General features: G+C 48.6%; 1 protein-coding gene across 1 annotated transcript in view; it reads left to right on the forward strand.

Moving 5' to 3' along the window:
• The window catches only part of MINDY4 (MINDY lysine 48 deubiquitinase 4), a 108,424-nt gene that overhangs the window by 76,991 nt on the left and 10,540 nt on the right, over nucleotides 1-20,893 (forward strand). The window contains exons 14-15 of the mRNA XM_012804371.2: nucleotides 11,785-11,848; nucleotides 15,423-15,584. Coding sequence (XP_012659825.1) covers nucleotides 11,785-11,848; nucleotides 15,423-15,584 — 226 coding nt within the window. The remainder of the gene's footprint in view (nucleotides 1-11,784; nucleotides 11,849-15,422; nucleotides 15,585-20,893) is intronic.

The raw sequence follows: 20,893 nt of genomic DNA on the forward strand, positions 1-20,893 counted from the left end.
CTCCCAGGCTACTCTTCACTTTGTATAGGGATGGAGGACTACGGCTGCTTCTGTCTGCCCTCCACCCTAGCCAGCCAAGCCTGCCTAGCCGTCCAGACCTGCACAACCTTGTGCGAGTGGGCCTGAAGCCACAGCCCTGCCAACATACATGCACACACACACACATACACACACAGATGTACATGGCCGCATCCATAGATGCACATACCTGGATATATAGACACACATGTGGACACGGTATACACAGACAAACTCACAGTCCAGCTATTTCCTCAGGGCACCTAAGCCCTTCCCTGGGTCCTGTAGACAGATGGTCCTGAGGCCCCACAGGGCAGCTTGGAACAGCCTGGCCTCTGCTTCCCAGAGGACCCAAATAAAGACCTGTGTGGTGCTAGAGGTGTGCTGGCAGGGCATGCGTTGGGCTTTGTCCTCCCCTGTGGGCTCTGCTTCCCCTCTCCTAAGACAACAATGGAGTGGAGATTCTCACGGGTAGTAAGAATGATAGCAACCGGCATTCGTGATGCTTCCTGTGTGCCAGAGCCTTTGCTTTACCTGTTACACACGGAGCTCACAGAGCCTCCAGGCAACCCTGTTAGGTGGGCACTGTTAGGATCACTATCACCATTCCTATTTTTTGGATGAGGAATCAAGGCTTGGGTAGGTGAGTAGTTTGCCTATAGCAAGTAGAACTGGTAGCTCCAGGCTCCACCTAGGCAGTCTGGCCCCAGAGCTGACTCTTTTGGTTTGCTGTTGAAAACTTGAATTTGTGAATAAGACAGACTTGGTTTTAGGTCTGACTCTGTTCCTGGAGGTTAGGCCTCTGTGAAATGGGAGTGGTAATTCCTGCCTCACAAGATCCAGCGGTGCCTCACATAGCTTCTGGTGAGTGCAAGCCTGTTCCAGCTGTGTTCAGATGCCTCTGTGCCCCTTCTTGTCTTTTCTTACCTTCATTGCTGGCTTGGTACCCATGGTGGAGACCACATTGCCACCTCAGTAGACACACCACAGGGATGTCCTGCAGTTCCCCAAGGGGCTTCTGTTGCCATACTCACCCTTTAGATGCTTCCTGATAGCCATCTAGCTCCCTGAACTCGGAGTACCCCTGCTGGGAGGGCACGTGGGGCCCTGGCCTTCCCTGGGGCCTGTAGTTCAGAGGTCTACTTGATTAGACACTCAAATCTCTGATGTAAGAACTTGGTTAGACTGGGGGCTTCAGGTGAGGGATAGGGCAGGCCTCTGGGATCCCACCAGTTGCACCCTCCCTTCTGACTGCTGCTGTCCCAGGGCTACTGGAGAGGAAAGCTGACCCTTCCCCACTCCATGGTCTGGGGGACTTCTTGAGGAGCAAAGACAGGAATGACAGAGTAGGGATAGCCCAGGCAGTTGTGGTGAGACATTCACATCAAAATGATTTCAAGATAACATGTTAGCATTCCAGGTGTTTGTAAAGGCTCCTGGGAAGAACCTGTCCCCTGGCCTTCCAAAGGGGAGCCCCTGGAATGATGCAGTCCCCTCATGGGCCATTCACGCTGCACTCAGCAGTGCTCTCCTTCTCCCTGAACTTCCTGTTATACCCAAAGCGAGAGGAATAGAGAAACGCCAGCACATTGCATCCAAATTAAGCAAGGGTCCTTTATTGACTGGCCGGGTTGAGAGTTGGCTCACACCTCAAAGTCTCTTGACAGCTAGAAGCAGGGGTGGAAAGCTTTTATATGGGGCATTTGGTTGGGGGGGATCCTTAATGCAAGCTGAATTTGACAAGAACCAACACCTGGTAAGGGAAGTCCTTATAAGGAGAAGCTGGGGTTTTGCAGTTATTACTAAACTTTTTCAGCTGAGCTTCCTGTCTTAAAGGGTGAGTGTTGAAAGCCCTTAGCAAGATGGAGTTGGGGCATAATATTCTGAACTCTGCTGTCTGGAGGGATGCCAGCCAGGCTTGACCGAAGGTTTGCTGTGATTCTCCAGCAAAGATAACGGCCCTGCATCACCTACCTTCTGCCTGCTTCCATAGGGGTTAGCAGGTGGCAAAGGCCTTTATGGACATTTGGACAGGCAAGTGCAAGTGTCACCCATCTCAAGCACCATTAAGTATGTCCAGAGAAGCCCAGTGGAGTGGCAAGTCTCAGAAAAGCATGCACTTGTTGGTCACAACATAGCAGAAGGAGACCTGGGTCCCCAACTTGGCTCAGCTACACATAAGCTGTGTGATTGACCCAACCTGTGCTGTAGGCTCTTTATCTAACAGGAGGGCTTAGACTAATGCTTTTTGCATTATTTTTTTGTCGGAAATGAAATCTGATCTTTTTTTCCAGATGAACTTTATTCCAAAGGTCACTGTGTAAAATAAAGCAGATGTAGCAAACTAAATTTGACTAGAGCAGCAGAGGTGGGAAGGGGAGATCACTGCTAGTCATTCCCTGCCTCCCAACCTGGCGTTCACACCTATTCTCCAGCCATGGCCTCTGAGATCCTCTTTGGAGCAGTCCCAGCTCTGCAAACACAGCTTAAAAGCCTCAGGACCAGACGATCACCAAGGGCCTTCCTGTTCTGGGGTTCAGATTCAGCCTTGCCAAAAAATCCTTTGATGCTGTTTCAGGGTGATCTGTTATTACTTTGGGGAGTTGAAAAACATGTCTTGGTAGCCCAAAGAAATGATAGGCTGTAAGATCACATGTTGTTTAGCTGGGGAGAAGTGGAGTCATGGTTTAGTAAAACCCATCCAGTTCTTAATGGTGTCACTGTGGGGTATGTGTGTAGATGGGAGAGATCAGGGAGACTGCGGCTGGGTGCAAGATGACATGGGTATTGGTGGTTGCATGTGTGGTCGTGCTGGTGATGTGTGACAGAGAGGGCATGATGGTCCCTCCCTCCTGGCAAGGCCTCTCTGATTCATGCCTGGGCATTGGAGGACTCTATCCTGTGGCCTGGAGGCTATCCTCGCACCAGAGTTAATGCCTTCTGTCCATCAGTTGTTCCTAACCCAGAGTACAGCCAGGGTGAGGGCACCATGGGCAGATGCAAAGCCAGCTGGGTGCAACTGACCACTGCCTGGCCACTTCACTCTCAGAGGCCCCTGGACTGTCAAGAAACAGGCCTTTGATGTTGGTTTACCCCAGGCTGTGTGCAAAGTCTGGTGAAGGTTTTATTTTTTCCCACTTGATTTCAAGTCATTTTCTTTTTTGAGATCTCAAGTTACTTACAGTATATCTCATGCCACATTTCATGCTCGCCTAGCTCCACTGCTTCCCAAACCACATACACCTTTTCCCAGGAACTCTCATAAGCCCCAAGGATGCTCAGGGACCTGGGATCAGCTCTGAGCTGGGCCTGGACAGCACAGTGCACGGGCTGCTCTCGCCCTTTGGTGGACCACATGCCTGGCTGGCATGGTTGGAGAGACAACTTGTGGAAGAAACCTTTCCATACAATAGTCTCTGGGCCTTCATAACAGCAACTTCAGCTGCCCAAAGGCAATCTTGAAGGTCCAGAAGAGGTGGTAGTTCATCATCACTAAAGTAATGTTTGAATAGCACAAGCCAGGTACTGATGAGGAGGGGACTGGGAAGGATCCACACCACGGTGATGCAATTGCTCTTTGTAATTCTCCCCAAGAGATTAAAGGCAATAGCAGCAATGTAACAGTTTCTTTGTGAAAATGGCCCTGAAGTGAAAGCCAGCCATGAATGTTGACTGGAGAAGCAAATGACAGACAGCCACTTCCCAGCCATCAGAAGCCGAAAGCAAAGCTTCTGATTGACTGGTTGGATCTGGGCCCCAGGCTCTGTCTTCAGGACTTGATGTCCTCCTTCTGTCTCTTCACTCTTCTCTCTTCTAGCCCAGCTGTGTCTCAGGAGGGCCCACGGCTTGGTGGGCTGAAGGGAGCCCTCTCTTCAGCAGCTCCTCAGCCTGCTGGGCCCCTCTTCCTGGCTTTATCACCGTGGCTAGAAGATAGTACCAGCCTACAGAGGCCCACCACCTTGACTAGGAGAGGGATGGGCCAGAGTTGGGAAACAGAAGTGTCCATGTATCAGGGAACAGGAGAATGGATGTGGTCTTTTAGGTGGCAGGATCTGGGCCTTGGTGGAGGCCCCCAGGCTCCTCTCAGAAATAAAGAAAAGAGATCACCACTCTTTCTGTTCTGCACGTGCAGTCAGTGCTCACCTGATCCAGGCCTGATCTTGAGATCTCAGAAAAGCTAAGGGAAGTTGGGTGGCAGGTGGTGAGGGGTTGAGGACATGAATAGGCAGTGTTCTCACTGAGAATACAGGTTCTTGATGGTTCCAGGTGTGCTGTTCTGAGTGGAAGGAGATCCATAGGATGCTTTTCTAGTTTCTAGGACTCTGCAGAGACTCCTCCAGCCTAGAAAAGTGAGATGTGAATGGCACCACCTTGATTAGGAACCCCTGAGCCCCCACTTACAGACATTCTGGTCCCTTGCCTTTCACCTGTGCAGGTGGTTAAGGACCCTTCCTTACTTGATGGGCTAAGATCTTTTGACTATGCCTGGGAAACAGGAAGAAAGAAGCTTCCTCAATAAACTTTAGTTCAACTTTAACACTGATTTAGATTAGGTTAGAGGCCACACTAAGGAAAACTTTTAGCAATATGTCTAAGAGACCAAGTCGGTAGGGGAAAGGTGGACCCAAAGGGCTTATAGACACCTGTACCATTGGAAATAGTGGACATTCCACCCAGACTCCACTCCCTTCCACTGATGTTTATTCTCCCTGGTCCCTTCCCTGGCAGTTAGCTGTCCCTCTGCCCCCAGGTCCCTCTATAGGGAACCTAGATCTGTCCTATAGATCTCTGTCTGGCTTCCTCTGGGTACCCTGTGAGACCTCCTGACTCCAAGGATGCTGAGTCTGGAGGCTCAGGTGGAGGTGGAGGAGAGGACTAGGACCCTTGCTGCTACCCTGGGCCTTTGTGGTCTCGTAGCAGCCCAAGGGACAGGCCCACAGGCCTGGGACCATTATCACATTATAGTTGTGAGGACTTTGAGATGTGAAGAGTAAGTTAGTAGCACAACTGACAACATCAGCGTGTCTCCTGGCTCACAGTGCAAGACTCTGTGCCTAAGGCCCCAAGATAGGTCCATACCAAACTGCATGCTTGACCAAACACACAGCTTCACCTGAGATAGGTGTGGACGTCTTCATGGAGTAGGTCATTAAATATGAATCCAAGTTTATTGTATCTCAAATAATAAGTGGTATAGTTAATCAAATTATTCACCTAGGTATCAACACAGTTTTGCCATCTTAATGGCAGCTTGTTTATGCCAGCAGTGAAGAAGCCTGGAGAGTGAGTGGTAATGAAATGGCAAAAGGAATTTCCAGCTTGTTTTCTGCAACTTTTTGTGAATTAAATATTTTTCCTTGCAAGAAGTGTCCAAAGTCTGGAAGAAGTGGTATCAGTTGGTGCAGGTCTGGTGATTACAGTGGATGGCAGAGAGTTTCCAATGTTGCTTCTGTAGTTTGAGCAATGTTGTTTGTGCAACACATGTCAAGTGTTATCTTGTGAGAGGATTAGCCTGTCTCTATTGACCAGTCTCAGCAGCTTAATCATAGGCATCCTCCATATTTTGTCCAATTGATCAGAGTAGGCATCTACTATAATTGATTAACGAGTATTCATGAACCTGTAGTGGATACTACCAGCACGGGACCACCAAACAGACATCATTAGCTTGTTCTGATAAATATTCAGTTTGGGACTGTGTTTGGACACTTTTATCTTTATCTAATCATTGTGCCAAATGCTTATTATTGTCAAAAAGAATCCATTTTTCATCACACATAACAATATGGTATAGAAATGGTTCACCTTTATGTTGTAATAGCAAAGAAAGCCAAAGTTTGAGACGCATTCTCTTCTGACTCTTGGTGAATTCATGCAGAACCCATCTATCCAGCTTCTTTACCTTGCTAATTTGTTTCAAATGGTCTAATGTTGTTAGCATAGTAACATTAAACCTTGCTGCTTTAGGTGTGATAAGGTGTGATGGATTCACTTCCACTACAGCTTTGAGCTTATCATTATCTATGTTGGTCTCAGGTCACCCACGTGGCTCATTTTTAAGATTAAAATCACCAGAACAGAACTTCTAAAACCATCAGTGTACTGTGCATTAATTATCCACATCCTCCTCAAACACTTCATATTTTGAGCTATCTGCATTGCATTGGTTCCAGGATGGAATGCATATTTGGATACAACATGATTTTTTTGGCATTTTTTTCAAATGCCAAAAGTGTCAAAGTGAAATGTCAGAAATTATAACTTTCAAACTTAAAGTACTTAAGGAAATCGGACACTTCATCCTTCTGAACCTAATAATTTAGGGGCATAATTGTTGTGCAGTGGCAGGGTCCAGAGCCCAGTTCTGGCCGTAAAGTCAGTTTTTTGAGGAACGAAAATCAGTTTGTGGGTTAAGGAAGGGGAGCAAGGAAGAGAGGAGAGATGGGGCGTTTCTGTCCATGGGGCAAGGGAGGTTAGGGAGAGGTGGTAGCACATGGTAGCTGCCCCAAGGGATGGGCAGGAAGGGTTTTGGCAGGCAACAAGAACAAAGTAGGCAGAGGCCCGTGGGGTCTGTTCGGGAGGGAAGGTACTCCCCATGGTGGTGGATGGTGAGACAGAAGTTGGCTTGGGAAGGGCTCTGGCCACTGCTGAGGACCTGGGCTTCTGTTTTCTCTTCCTTCCTCCAGGCAGGTCCCTTCTTTGTCCATTCCACAGAGCCTTCTGCCAGCTCCCCCTGCCTCCTGGGCCCTATGCTATCTCCTTCCTCACTGCCTCTCTCTGGCCAGTGGAGCTCTGTGCAGCTTGCAAGGCATTTTTATGGCCTGGGTCCTTATTGCAAGCACCTTTGAAGTGGTGGTTGTTACTCCCATCAGAGGATGACACACCAGAGGCTCAGAGATGGAAAGTGGTTTGCTGAAGGTCACACAATGTGGGTAGCAGAGGGGGCCTACACCTGTTTATTCTGACTCATTGTCAACTCCTTCTTGGCCTTCCTAGGAAAATAGTCCACTCTATTCAAATCCTTTTCAAGTATAGCTATATTTCGACTGCGTGGAGGTCACAGTTTATTCGGAGCTCTTGGCCACAATATGAATGGTTGAGATTATGGGAATCATGACCTCTTGGTCATTGTTTTTCATGTTTTTTTGTTTTGTTTTTTTGTTATTATCATTATTATAGTAGGAAAAAGGAAGTGACATTTGCTGAATGCCAAATTCTTTATATAGTTCATCCTATTCAGTTCCCACAGCAGTCTTTTATAGAAGGCATGCATTAGTATATCTACATTACAGTTGGGGAAAACAAGGCTCACAGAGGGAAATAACTGGTAAGCAGTAGCACAAGTAAGCTTTGGAGCCCAGGTTCTCATAGTTGGAGCACAGCCACCCTTTTCACTATTGACATTGTCCTTAAGTCAGTAGACGTTCCACCAAAGGGCTTTTATCTCTGAAGGTCACTGCTGGTGGGTGGGGGAAGTGCAGGTCACACTGTGAGTGAGGGTGTAGTCTCTGGGAGGATGAGCGGGAGCTAGCCTGTGGGATACAGTTCCTTCAGGGCCCTTGTGGTCAGGTGGAGGAGGCAGGTTAATTACTGCCTATTTGAGGCTTGAGGTTCGAATAGCAGAGTTGTGGTCTGGGCATACTTTTCACAGGTCCCTATGGATTTCTTGTTTCTGTTCTCTGGTCTCATTTTATAAATGAGGACACAGTCTGAGAGAGAGGTAGAAACTTGCCTGAGGTTATTTGCCAGTTAGGGGCTGAGTAGGCTTTGGTTTCAGGTGAATGACTGTGACAGTAGACTGGAACCATGTCTCTAGGCCACTTGAACTATTTTCCTTCTTAGAAACTTCTGTGCCAGATGCCCAGATTCACCTGGGGAAGCTTTTAGGTGAAGGGACAAGCTGCACCTGAGCCAGGGATGATGGGGACTAGGAGTGGGGAACTGGCTGGCCCTTACAGCAGACACTGTGTGATGTTGATGCTGCGGGTACAGTGCTGGCCTTGATGACTCACTGTGATTATAAAGCCACAAGTCCATTCTTTTGGGCCTCAGTTTCCCCAGCAGTAAAATGGAGATGGTAGTCTTGTTCTCTTGATCTCACAAGGCTTTCAAGAGAAAAATATGTTTGAAAGCATCTAAGAGTATACAGATTTATGGCTCCTACGTTGTTAGCCAGCTCAGTAGCAGAGGCTCTGTCCCCTCTGAGATGTGTGACAAAGAACAGGTGGAGAGAGGCAGCAGAGATCCAGGTCCAGCTTTAAGCCCTGAACCTGGGCTAACATCAGTTACTAGCCCTTGGCTGATTGTCTTATCTCTCTCTTCATCCATCTTCCCCTCTGCAAAATGCTGAGCCCTGCAAGCTCTCCTAGCCCTGACATCCCTTTTGTTCTGTATCTTGGTAGAGTGCTGTGTCTCAGGGACCTCCTGATGGTGGACAGAGTTGAGAGGTTTTGTCTCTGATGGCATCCTAGGCCACGCCCCTCCTCATGAGTTTCCATCCCCTAGTGAAGTTCACTCAGGCTTCCTTCACTGTCTGCTTCTTGGACTCTGAAATCTCAGCAAGCTCTGCTGCCCAGTGTGGGATGGCTTCTGGGGCTCTGGGGCTACATGTCATCCTGGTTCCTATTCGTATAGCTGGGTACCTGGTTCCTCAGGCTTCATAGGATTCTAGAGCCATCTAGGTCCCAGGAAGACCATAGAGGGAACAGCCTACCCATTAGACTGCATGGTTCTAAGTCACTCCTGGGGAAGGGACAATCACGACTTGTGGCTGAGGGGCCCCTGCTCCTGGGATGCCACGTGTCCTTGGAAACCCAGCGGCTCTCTGGAGGGGGCCAGAGAGGCTGCTGGAGGGGGAGAAAGATGGGACAAGCCCCCACATTGCCTTCAACCAGAGCAGCTCTGCCCTTATGTTTCATAGTGGGCTTCTGCATGTCAGATTTCATTTGAAGAAAGGGTGTTGAGTCTCAGAAGATGTTGGAGGCTACTTGTGTTAGTGCCTTAGGGGCTGCCACAGCAAAGTACACTGGATAGGGGCTTGAACAACAGATTATTCCTCATAGTTCTGAAGGTGGGAAGTCCAAGATCAAGGGTGGGTGCCTTCTGAAGCCCCTCTCCTGGGCTTGCAGATGGCTGCCTTCTCACAGTGTCCTCATATGCTCTTTCTCCTGTGAGTGTGCGTCCCTAGGGTCCCTTTGGGTGTTTGGGTTTCCTCTTTGCACAAGGACATCAGATTAGATTAGAACCCACCCTACTGGCCTCATTGTAACTTCATCACCCCTTATAAGGAAATGCATACATATACATTCTGAAGTATTGGGTGTTAGGATTTCAACATAAGCCCCTTACACTTCTCATCTTGTCTAAGACCCTCATATTACAGAAAGGGAGTTGGAGGCCCACAGAGGAGAGAGGCTTGCAATCACTCGGCAGGCTGGGGTTAGAACCTGGGTCTGGTGCCGGCCCTGCCCCGTAAATTGCCTTCTCCCCAGGCCCAGCTGAGGCTGTTGTTCCCCTACCCAAGTACTCTTCACACTCAGTTCTCCAGGGAATTCCCCAAGAGGGCAGTTTGGGCATTTAGATTTGCCAAAGTTGTAAATCTCTTAAGCTATAAGCCGCCCCTTGGCGTCTCCTGAATGCCCTGATGTGAAATACAGATGTTCTTCCCTTTTAAGATACCAGCACACTTCTGAATTTCCCATCGTGTTTGCACCTAAGGATGCAATTACCATTTCCTCCCATTGTCCTTTCTGCTTGTCCCTCTGCTCCCAACTGACGCAGGCTCTCAAGCCCGCTGGGTGAACACGAGGCTGTGAGCTTATGAAGATTCTACTGCTTCTGAAAGCTTTGGGTGGCTTAGGGCCAGTGATGCTTATCAGTCCCCTCAGGACTCCTTTGAGGTTATTTTCTTCTCTTCAGAAGATGCTTGTATATGCTACAGACAGCGTTTCCATCAATTCTTCTGCCTGAGCTAGCGCCAGGCCAGTGCTGTGCAATGAGTCACTCTGCTTGGCTCCCCCTCAGGCCTGCGGGGCCATCTATGGTGGGTGAGCCTTAGAGGCCCTTCCCAGAGGACCCTGAGCTTAGTGGTTCACTGAGGGCCCTCTGATGGTAACCCCAATCCGTCTTCTCATTTAGACTATAAACCTTCCTCATTTGGCCACAGTTATTCAAAACCACAAGAAAGTCTTTCCCGCAAGTATTAAAGAGCTTGAGTTTCCTAATTCTTTTTGGAAGGAGACAGGGACCAAGGCATGTGGTTTAGGTTTGTTGGCTTAAGGCAGATCTTAGATTTAAAGCATAAATCGAGACCATATTTCTCTTCTACCGAAAGGAGAAATAAATGTTCTGAGTGCTAAGCCCTCCTACCTCACTTGTCTGAGTCTACACCTGGCTTCTCTCTTTACAGTGGGAAGGAAGGGGACCAGGTCCCAGGTACAATGAGGATGGGTGGTGTGGCCCCCAGACCTCTGGGTGCTCCCAGGGCATGCACCTCCCCAGGGCATGTACCCTCCAGGGCATGTACCCCCAGGGTCATGGTGTGCTCTGTTCCCAGGGTTTGTACTGCCCCAGAGATGTTTGGCACCCAGGGCCATGTGTGCCCATAAGGCTGTGTGCAGCAGTGGAGGGGACAGGCCTGGAAACCAGGCTCCCTGGCCTCACCTCATCCCCCTGGAGCTTGCTTTCTAAGCTTGTTTGCACATCTGTGAACTACAGTATGTATACTTTACTGGGGAGTGTGGAGGCTGGAGGGTTGAAATTGTCCCCACTGAGCATGGTCAATAAAGAGCATCTCCTTTACTGTCTGTTCCTTATAGGGTTCTGTTCAACAGCGATGCTTTATCTCCCAGAGGAATTTACTTTGGGGTAGCTAAATGGAACACCATCCTAAGAGCAGACTTTGTAGCATGGTAACAAGCCAGGAAAGAGGGTGTGAGATTCAGGGAGGACATTTTGCCTCCTGGTACTTGTCACCTCACCTGCCTCCATGTGGCAGGGCCCCTGCTGATCGGGGACACTCTGAACTGTTCCCGTCCCTAGCATTGCACTAGAAATTCATTCTTTTTATTTTGAGCAATTTGTTTTGGCAAAGGGCATTTTCACATGTGCTTTTTGAGGGACCCCGTTCCAAGGATGGAGCCACAGCACTAACACTGGGAAGACATAGACCTCAGAGACTGGCTGCCCAAGTTTCCTGCCAGCCGTATTCCTTACAAGCTGAACATTCTTAGGCAAGTCAATCCCATCTCTGAGCCTGGGTTTTCTTAAAAAGGTTTTAAAGAATAATATGTATACAATGCCTGGTGTACAAGCTGTGCCCAGATGGTAGCAGCTATTATTTTAGAATTTAAGGCTGCGTTAGAGTCCGTTCCTCCCATTTAACAGACTGGCAGACTGAGGTCCAGAGATGAAAGACAAATCCCTGGTCCTTCCATTGGTAGTGACAGTTGGGATGTGAATTCAAGACATTGGATTCTGGGCCTGTCTGTTGTGTCACACTCAGTTGCTGTTCCCAGTGTGGACAAAAGCCTGGTGAAGCCAGACAGTGCAGTGACTACTCAAGGGGCCTAGGCCAGCCCCCATTTTTCTGGGTGGGAGCTTCTTCCACAGAAGGCATAGAACACATAGCATTCAGTTTCCCACCAAATCTGGAATCCTGGGCCTCAACCTGAACCCCGAGGGGGGCACCTGGGCATGCAGTGAGGTTTGCCCGGTTGCCTGGGTCAGGCAGAGGTGACTCATAGTGCTTCTTTTTGTGTTTTCCAGTGTCCGCCAGGACTTTGACGTTCCCACCAGCCATTTGATTGGAGCACATGGGTACTGCACACAGGTCAGGGGGCACCATGGGGCCCAGGGGCAGCATCTAGTTCTTCCCTTTCCTCTCTCCCTCCCTCCTTTCTTAGACCCTCCCAACACCCTCAAAGTGCCCACCAGAGGTCATCAAGCATGTCATCAAGAACTTAGCTTCTGTTTCTAGAGAGCTTGCTACACACTGCTTGTGTGCTCAGGGCTACAGGGGATGCAGAAGAGGCTGATGCCAACCCAAGTGTTATGCTGCCCAGTACACAGGATGCAGAGGGTGGTGCCCCAGGCGTGGGTGGGAGACCCTGGGCCCATTCAGGTAGATGACAGCTCTGGCATCCTTTATGTTTGCAAAGGATGTTGTCATTATAGCAGCCTTCCCTCTGTATCTTCATAAAGGGGCCCTCCAGGGCTTCATAGTAGAGGAGACCATGGGAACAGTTGCTCACCATTGACCCTCCTAGTCATGCAGGTAACACCAGGGAAGGTACCTGCTGAAGATGCTGTTCTAGTGAGCATCAAAATTGAGAACTAAATCCTGCACCTAGTCTCTCTCTCTATGCCTTCTTCCTACGGGCCACAGTGAACTCTGACTGTGTGAATAGAAGGGCCAAAACGTGCAGCATGTCTAGGCTGGGGACGCTGCACAGTCTTGCAGGCCCAACTGAGAACCCAGTTGTGCCGGGGGTCCTGCATCACTTGACCTCAGCTCTGGAAACCTACCTAGTCACCATGCAGAGGCAAGCTTAGAGCACACACAGAGGGAGTTGACTGCTGCCTGCCTTCCTGGAGAAAGGCCTCAGGGGCAGTGGCTGCTTTTCTGGCTGCCCTGGCTGGCCCTGCTCTCACTCTGGGTGCCTGTGTGCTTGTGGGAGCTTCTTCTCATGGAGGGCAGAGAGTGAGGCAATCAAGCAGGATGCAGAGAATGCCAGAACAGAGCTTGGGGCTGGTTCCACGCTCTCTTCCATTTTATTCACAGAATAATTTGGGGCAGTTTTTCTGCCCTCCCTGAGCTTCAGTTTCCTTGTTAGTAGAAGGGACATTTGGACTAGACCATGGCTCCTTAAACATGAATCCCCAGGGGTCTTATTGAAGAGCAGGCCCAGATTCAGTGGGTCTGGGCTGGGGCCTGAGATTGTGAATTTCTAATGGACTCCCCGGGGAGGACAATACTGCTGCTCCATGGTGTGGAGGTCTTTTTTCCCTTTTAAAACTAGATGGGAAAACTCAAACCCGCCTGAAAAAGGCTGTGCCTTTCTTAGCAGCACTGCCCTGAAGTGCAGTATCTTAGAGCAGACATTTCCTCCAAATTCTTTTATCATTTCCTCTGCAAGACACAATGAGGTCCCCTCGATATCTCCCTCCAATAGGGGACCCTCTGTGGCCATCAGAGGAGGTCTCTTTTACTGTTACTGGGGCAGGGGTATTTGTGTTAACAGAGGGATTTATTACCCTGGATGTCGTTTTCACAGTTCAGGGGAAAACACTTCTATAAACTTAACTCTCCAGAGTTTACACTTAGGGAAGTGCTACATGCCGTGGGAGAGATACCTACCTGCTGGCCCCGCAGAAAGTGGGCCAGACAGAGGGCCTGCCTGCCCTAGTACTGGGGTGGGACTCCCTGAAGTCCTTTCTACGAGGCTACCTTTAACCTTGACTTTGTGTCTAAGCACATGGTATCATGAGGTTAACACAGTGGGGCGAGAGGGAAATAACATCAGATAGGGATCCAGAAGATTGTGGGTGGAAGTTCAGCTCTGGCACCAATTGGAGCTTGGCAAGTCCTTTCTTGCGTGTGAGCCTCAGTTTCTCCATTTCTTTTATTTTTATTTTTATTTCTTTTCTTTTTTTTTTTTTTGAGACAGAGTCTCTGTCACCATTGGTAGAGTGCTGTGATGTCACATCTCACAACAACCTCAAACTCTTGGGCTCAAGTGATGCTCTTGCCTCAGCCTCCCAAGTAGCTGGGACTACAGGCACCCAGCACAACACCTGGCTATTTTTAGAGACAGGGTCTCACTCTTAGTCAGGCTGGTCTAGAACTCGTGAGCTCAAGCAATCCACCCGCCTTGGCCTCCTAGAGTGCTAGGATTACAGGCTTGAGCCACTGTGCCTGGCAGTTTCTCCATTTCTAATGGGAAGTTGGCCTCCTGGGTGACCTGTATAAGGAAGGCACCTTCTAGTCACATTGGTCCACCCAGATGCAGGAGACATGGGTCAAAGGTGACCATCACAGAAACAGTGCTCCATGTGCCACCGTCTCTGGTTTCCGGGGTTGACATGTTTGTTGGCTTGCTGGGTGTACATTGTGAGTCACAAAATCGTCACACGCCCAGTGCCCTATGACAAGATAAAGTCTGTCAGACTGTACTAGAACCCAGAATTGGACTTTGTGCCTCCCTCTCCCTGCTGTCTTCTTCCTGTTTCCTGAAGTACCTTCCTCTCCTCTCCCTCCCCTGTTAAAACTATCACTGGTGAAGTCCAAATAAGGCTTTGAGTTTAGTATTGGTACTGCACCATGGTCAGTTTCCTGGTTGGAATAATGTACTCTGGTTTTTGTTTCTAGTTCTTATCTTAAACATTGTTATTGTTATTAAATTTTAAGCCTCTTTAATTTTGTGAAGGCAAAAAGTAGAAACCAAATAAACACATGTATATGTATAGAGAAAATTAAAAAAAAATAATGTGGTCTGGTTATGTAAGATGTTATCATTGGAGAAAACTGGGTGAAGGGTACACAGGAACTCTGTACTATTTTTATAACTTCTTTTGAATCTAAAATTATTTCATAATAAAAAAGTTTATTTAAAAAATGCCATCCTTGGGAGGCACCTGTGGCTCAGTGAGTAAGGCGCCAGCCCCATATACCGAGGGTGGCGGGTTCAAACCCAGCCCCGGCCAAACTGCAACAAAAAATAGCCGGGCGTTGTGGGGCGGGCGCCTGTAGTCCCAGCTACTTGGGAGGCTGAGGCAGAAGAATCGCCTAAAGCCTAGGAGTTGGAGATTGCTGGAGTGACTCTGCTGCACTCTACCAAGGGCGAAAAAGTGAGACTCTGTCTCTACAAAAAAAAAAAAAAAAAATGCCATCCTTCAAGACCTACCCAAATGTCACTTCTCCACAAAGCTGTCTGGACTTGGTCATGTGGTCTTGTACCCATCCAGGCCCCAGAGTGCTGTGTGGACACATTTTTGTAGGCCCGGTCACATCCTGCATTGTACTTCACTGTGCAGACACATACCTGACCTCCCAATCCTAGTCTAACTCAAACACCCCAGGTCATGAGCCATGTCTCACCTTCCCACCAGTCCCCCAACAACCCAGGGCAAAGAACAGGGTCCTGTGTACAGTCAGTGCTCATGGAATGCTTGTGACATAAGGTTTGATGGGGGCCTAGATTCACTGTGATGAGGGAAGTTGGCAACTTTCCTCTAGGGCTTGTGGGAAAATTAGAGAACAGTAACAACCTCCTCTGATTTGGGGCTCTCTCCTTCCTTTCTTTCCTTCCTTCTCCACCCTTTTCTCTTGTTCCCAGTCTCCCTTCCACCCTTTCACTAGCTGATTCAGGGACCTGATAAGCCTTTCTTCTTTCTCTCGTCTACAGGAACTTGTCAATCTGCTTCTGACCGGGAAAGCTGTGTCCAATGTTTTCAACGATGAGGTTGAGCTGGATTCCGGGGATGGGAACATCACAAAACTGAGAGGCATCGCTGCCCGCAGTGATATTGGCTTCTTATCTCTCTTTGAGCACTACAATGTGTGTCAGGTACACAGATGCTTACATTCTCCACTAACGGAGGATCCTGGCTCCCAGGGACAAGTGAGGAGGGAAGTGGGGAGGAAAGCTAGACTCTAGTTCCTAGAGCTGGGTAGAATTCAGGTCCAGTCTGCATCACAGAGACTTTGGGAGTAAGTTCAGCTTCCCTGCCATTGACGGTAGGCAGATTAATTCAGACCCAAAGCCAGCTGATACCAGGTGCTCAAAAAGATTATTTAAGGACTTTCAGATATTTATAATGTGATTGTGGGTCAGAGTGGCTGCAGCGGGTGTGAGTATGTGTAAGGGGGATAGGAGCTGGAGGTCTGAGGCCTTACCTTAGTGTCCTAGGCTGCCACAACAAAGTACCACAAACTCGGTGGCTGAAACAACAGAAATTTAGAAGACTAGAAGTTCAAGGTCCAGGTGTCTGCAGGGACATGGTCCCTTTGAAGCCCATAGGGAGGGAGAATCCTTCCCCCAGCACATAGAAAGCAGACTTGTGAGTTCCAGTAACTTGGGGAGAAAAGAATGAAAGCAGCTCCTTCCTGATTATGCTGGTGTCAGGAGGAAGCCCAGGAATGTGGCCAGCGGGAAGCACCAGGCTCTGGAGCATCAGACCCTGGGTGTTCTCTCAAAGAATTCAGCCTGAAATTCCATGGGCTGAGAGGTAACTTTGGCCAGGCACACCCTAAGCCCTGGTTTCATTCTTGTGTCAAGGGCGGTGGTCAAAAAGTAAACTATTTTTCTTTGGTCCGTGGAGGGTATCTGCTGGGAAGATCAGTCAGGGTCATCCTTCACTTGGAGTAAAAGGACTGTTGAAGGAATACAATGATCTCCCCGTGCACTTCTTGGATCCACATAGATGCTATTTGGTATTCTATGCTTGGCTGAGGACTCTGAGTTTTGTCTCCCTACAGTGAGAGGATACGTTGCTCCTCTGCCTTGCCATTTGTAAGCTGGCTAAGGACAGGGTCCTGGCTTCCTCTTCTGCTCCGTAAGCTCACTGGGTGCTGACCTTCAGCTTCTGCTTTTACCCCGAGGGCTCAGGTAGGGCCTGGCAGCTCAGACCAGGCTTCCCCCCACTTTAATACTACTTGCTATCCCTCTGTCCCTGAGCCTCTCAGGCCCTATGCAGTTAGCCACATTGGACATAGAAGGAGTCCAACGGACTTCAGTGCCAAGCCCAGATGTGGACTTGGCAGTGAAGAGCCAAGGCCTCTGCTCTGGCCTGGCCTGTGCCCCTCTACTGGGCAGTTTAGGCATGATTACAGGGAACATCTAGCATCTGGAACAGCCGGGGCCCTGACATCCACAGCAGGGCTATGCAAACAGCCTATGACTATAGCCTGTATTGAGGACCTACAGTTCTGGGGCCCTCAATGAGTCTGCTAGAGGGAGGAGGTCCAACCTATAAGTGAGTTTCTCAGATGACCCACACTCAGGAACAGAGGAAATTCTGAGCCAGGGAGATTCCCCCCTGCCATAAGTAATTGGCCTCATGCCCTAGCCTGGCTGTGTCCTGTGAGACCTTTGTAGGCTATTTGTGACCCTACCAGGCTGGTCTTGCCAGGCTCGTGTGTGTTGGGGGTTGCTGAGCCAGCAAGGATGGAGTGGGGCTGGGAGTTTAACCTCAGCACTTCTCCTGTGACCTTCAGGGCACGTTCATTTCTGTCTTCATGAAGGGACCCAAGGGAAAACTGAGCTTGGCAGGGAGAGTTCTGAAAACTCCATCTTCCTCCTGTCTTCCCAAGCTCAGTGAACAGCATCATCTACCCAGTTACTCAAACCAGGAGCTCAGCCACTCCACCAGAAGGCATTTGGCTATCCCTCAAGTAGTTTCTCAAGTCTGTCCCCTTTTACTCTGGTCCAAATTGCCAGCATCTCTGGTCTAGACACCTGTGCCAGCCCAGTAGACTTCAGCTTCTGCTTCTACCCCTTCCTATCCTCTACCTGCACTAAAGGCAGAATGATTTTCAAAAGCATAGATCCAATCATATCATTCCTTTGTTCAGTTCTCTTCAATGGTTTTTTAATTTCCTGAGGCTGTTGTGAGTTGAATTACATCCTCCTAAAATTTATATATTGGAGTCCTAACATATGAATTTTTTTGTAGTCCTGTCTCATAATGTAACTGTATTTGGAGAAAGGGGCTTTAAGGAGAGAATTAAGGTAAATGGAGGTCAGTAGGGTGAGTATGACTGCTGTCATCGTAAGAGGAGATTAGGACACTCAGAGAGAGGACCATGTGAAGAAACAGGGAGAAGGTGGCTGAAGCCAGGGAGAGAGGCCTCCAGAAACAACTTTGAAAGCACCTTGATCTTAAACTTCTAGCCTCCAGGATGGTGATGATATACATTTCTACTGGGTGAGCCACCAAGTTTGTGGTATTTGTTACGGCAGCCCAAGTAAACCAGTGGAGACTAGAATCCAAAATTTCCTATGAAATTTCCCTGCCAGCCTATGCCCACTTTTCCTCTCTCACCCTGATCTCCCACACAACAGGTTCTTTCCTCCCCCCGGCCTTTGTGCATACTATGTTCTCCACCTGCCCAGCTTTTCCCTCCTTTTTTTTTTTTTTAATTGTTTGGGATTCATTGAGGGTACAGAGAATTAGGTTACACTGGTTGCATTTGTCAGGTAAAGTCCCTCTTATAATTCTGTTCCACCCACAAGAGTTGTGCCATATACTGGGATCCCCCAGACCCCTCTCTCTTCCCCTCTCCCCACTTCCTCATTCCCCTAACCTCCACCACGTATTTGGTCTTCTACTGCCTTCATATTAGAATTGAGTACATTGAATTCTTCTTGAGTCTTGTGATGCTTTACTAAGAAGAATGTGTTCCACCTCAATCCAGGTTAATTCAAAAGATTCCCTCTTGGTCATTTTTGCCTTAAACATTGCTTCCTAAAAGGAGGCCATTACTGTCCTCATCACTCCACCAATGCAGGTGTCTCTTCTCATGGTCCCTCCCCATCTTGTCATTCTCCATCAGGTTATCTTTATTCTTTCCTCCATGTACCTCTTCTTTATCCTAACTATCTTATCACTTTTATGATGCAGGCTTTCCTCACATTTGAACATTTCTAAACTTTTGATGCATTCTTACAGTCAGTGGTGTGTCAGACTTTGTCAGCTTTCTTTATTTCTTAGTGATTCCAAAAATAATGGTGAATCTAATGGCATCGTAGATTCAACGAAGAGCAGTGCAAATGTATTTGTGTGATTATGTGATTATTCCTTCATCCCCATTAATCTGGTAAGCTCTATAAGGACAAGACTGTTCTTGTTTCCTTCAGTGCTGTGTCACCACTGCCTAGAGTGGTGCTGGGGACAAAAGCATAAATCATATTGAATGAATGTTGTCCTTAGAAACAACATAGCATAACTCTGCCTGCTATCAAATGTTGACCTCTTTAGTTTATTTTTAATTATTATTTTTGATATAAAGTCTCAGCTCGGTCACCTTAACTAACATGCAGTGGTGTTTTCGTTGCTCACTGTAACCCACCACCCCAGCTAATTTTTTGACTTTTTATAGAGATATGGTCTTACTCTTCTACAGTCTGGCCTTGAGTTCCTGGCCTTAAGCAATCCTTCTGCCTTGGTCTCCCAAAGTGCTAGGCGTAAGCCACCACTCTGGGCCTGACTTTTAAAGTTAGTGCTTCTAATCTTGTGGTCCATGGATGACTTTAGGTCATTCATAACCCAAGAAAATTAAGAATCACCATTTAAAGTAATCCCTAATGGTGTTGTATTTTGGGCCACCGGGAGAAAGCCTCAGACTGTGCTGGAGGAATTGTGCCCTCCTGCCCACAGCTTGCTCCAAGCCTTTGGTTACCCAAGATTCATAGGAAGCGAACTTGAGCTCTGGAAAATGTCACCCACTTGGAAAGAGGATCCTGAATGAGAAAATTCATTTATAAGCTCTCTGGGCAGCTATTTTGCCCTTAATCTTTTGACTGTTATTCGTGTATGGCAAGCTGCCCTTTTGTCCCTCTGATGGAAAGTTCGTGTGGCTGACTATGCAAAGGCCTGCTCCCTGGTTGGCTTCGGGGCACTTTCCCTGCCATGAATGAGCATTGGATCCTGGCTTCAGGGCTGTCTTTTCCAGGCAGTGTGCTCAACAGAAAAGCTCTTTTGAGCATGGAATGGAAGCCAAGTTTTCAATGGGGTTGTTTTAGGCACACCCAACCATGTCCTTTAAGACATTTAGTTACCCCACACCCCACTCCCTATCAGGGCTGGGGTGAGGCCCTGGTGGTGAGGAGAAGACACTTGGACAGTAAGAAAGGGATGAGCACATTATCAAGATTGTCCTTCTGCCCTGTGGAGGAGGTAGCCTCTCCTGAGCAGGCATTCACTGGAGTCCTGGCTCAGGACTTTCTGAACACAGCCCCTCTCTCCAAGACACCGCTAGCCCAAAGACAGGCAGGGGCTGCCTAACCACTCTTCTGTGACAGCCCCCGAGAAAGTATGCCCTTCTCCCCACTGGAAAAATAATTCCCATTCTTTCTTTAATCCACAGGCTCTGGCTGTAAATACCTGAGCATGCAAACATCTCCCTGGGGCTGGTAGGGATTAGGCCAGAATCAGCCTGGCCCATGGCACGTACATAGCCAAATAACCCAGGGCCCAGGGTGGGGAGAGTGCTGCCCCAGGGGAGGCATGAGGACAGGGAGAGAGTGCATAGAGGACCAGGCATTCAGGGCTTGGTCACTTTCCGCATGGCAGCCAAGGTAGTAGCAATGTGCTGAGGACCCTGATACTTACTCCATGGTACCTGTGTTCCCCAAATACCCTTCCACCATGAAATTTGCCTGCTGGGAACATTTTAGGAATTCTATCATCAGAAAGATACCTTGGTACTTCCTCAGCCTTATCCCACTCTTCACTCTTCCTGAATGCCTTCTGGGTGCTGGCCATTCATTCCTGGCATCCCCCACAGACTGCTCACCACACCTTTCCTTCCTAGCTCCCCATGACTCCAATCCTACCTGCCTTCAAGGTGTTGTTCAAGCTTCAAGTCCTGCATTATCCACGAGGACCTGGGCTCTTAGGCATAAGAGGGTATAGTCTGGTGTGAAAGAGTCAGGGGAAGGCATCATGGTGAGACAGGGATGCCCTGTGGTTGATGTGGGCAGTCACCTAGTAACATCCCCCCTGGGAACTGCAAGGAGGTAGTGACCCCTGCTCTCTGATTGGTTGATCTGGGAGATGCAGGCTGTCCAAGGGGAGGCAAGCTCTAGACTGGTGGGCAGAGAATACAAAGGCACAGATAACAAGCTGGATTAGTTTGAGGAATATGGGAAGAATT

Source organism: Otolemur garnettii, unplaced genomic scaffold, assembly GCF_000181295.1.
Source record: "Otolemur garnettii isolate 467f Iridium unplaced genomic scaffold, OtoGar3 scaffold00028, whole genome shotgun sequence".
In the NCBI taxonomy this organism is placed as follows: Eukaryota; Metazoa; Chordata; class Mammalia; order Primates; family Galagidae; genus Otolemur; species Otolemur garnettii.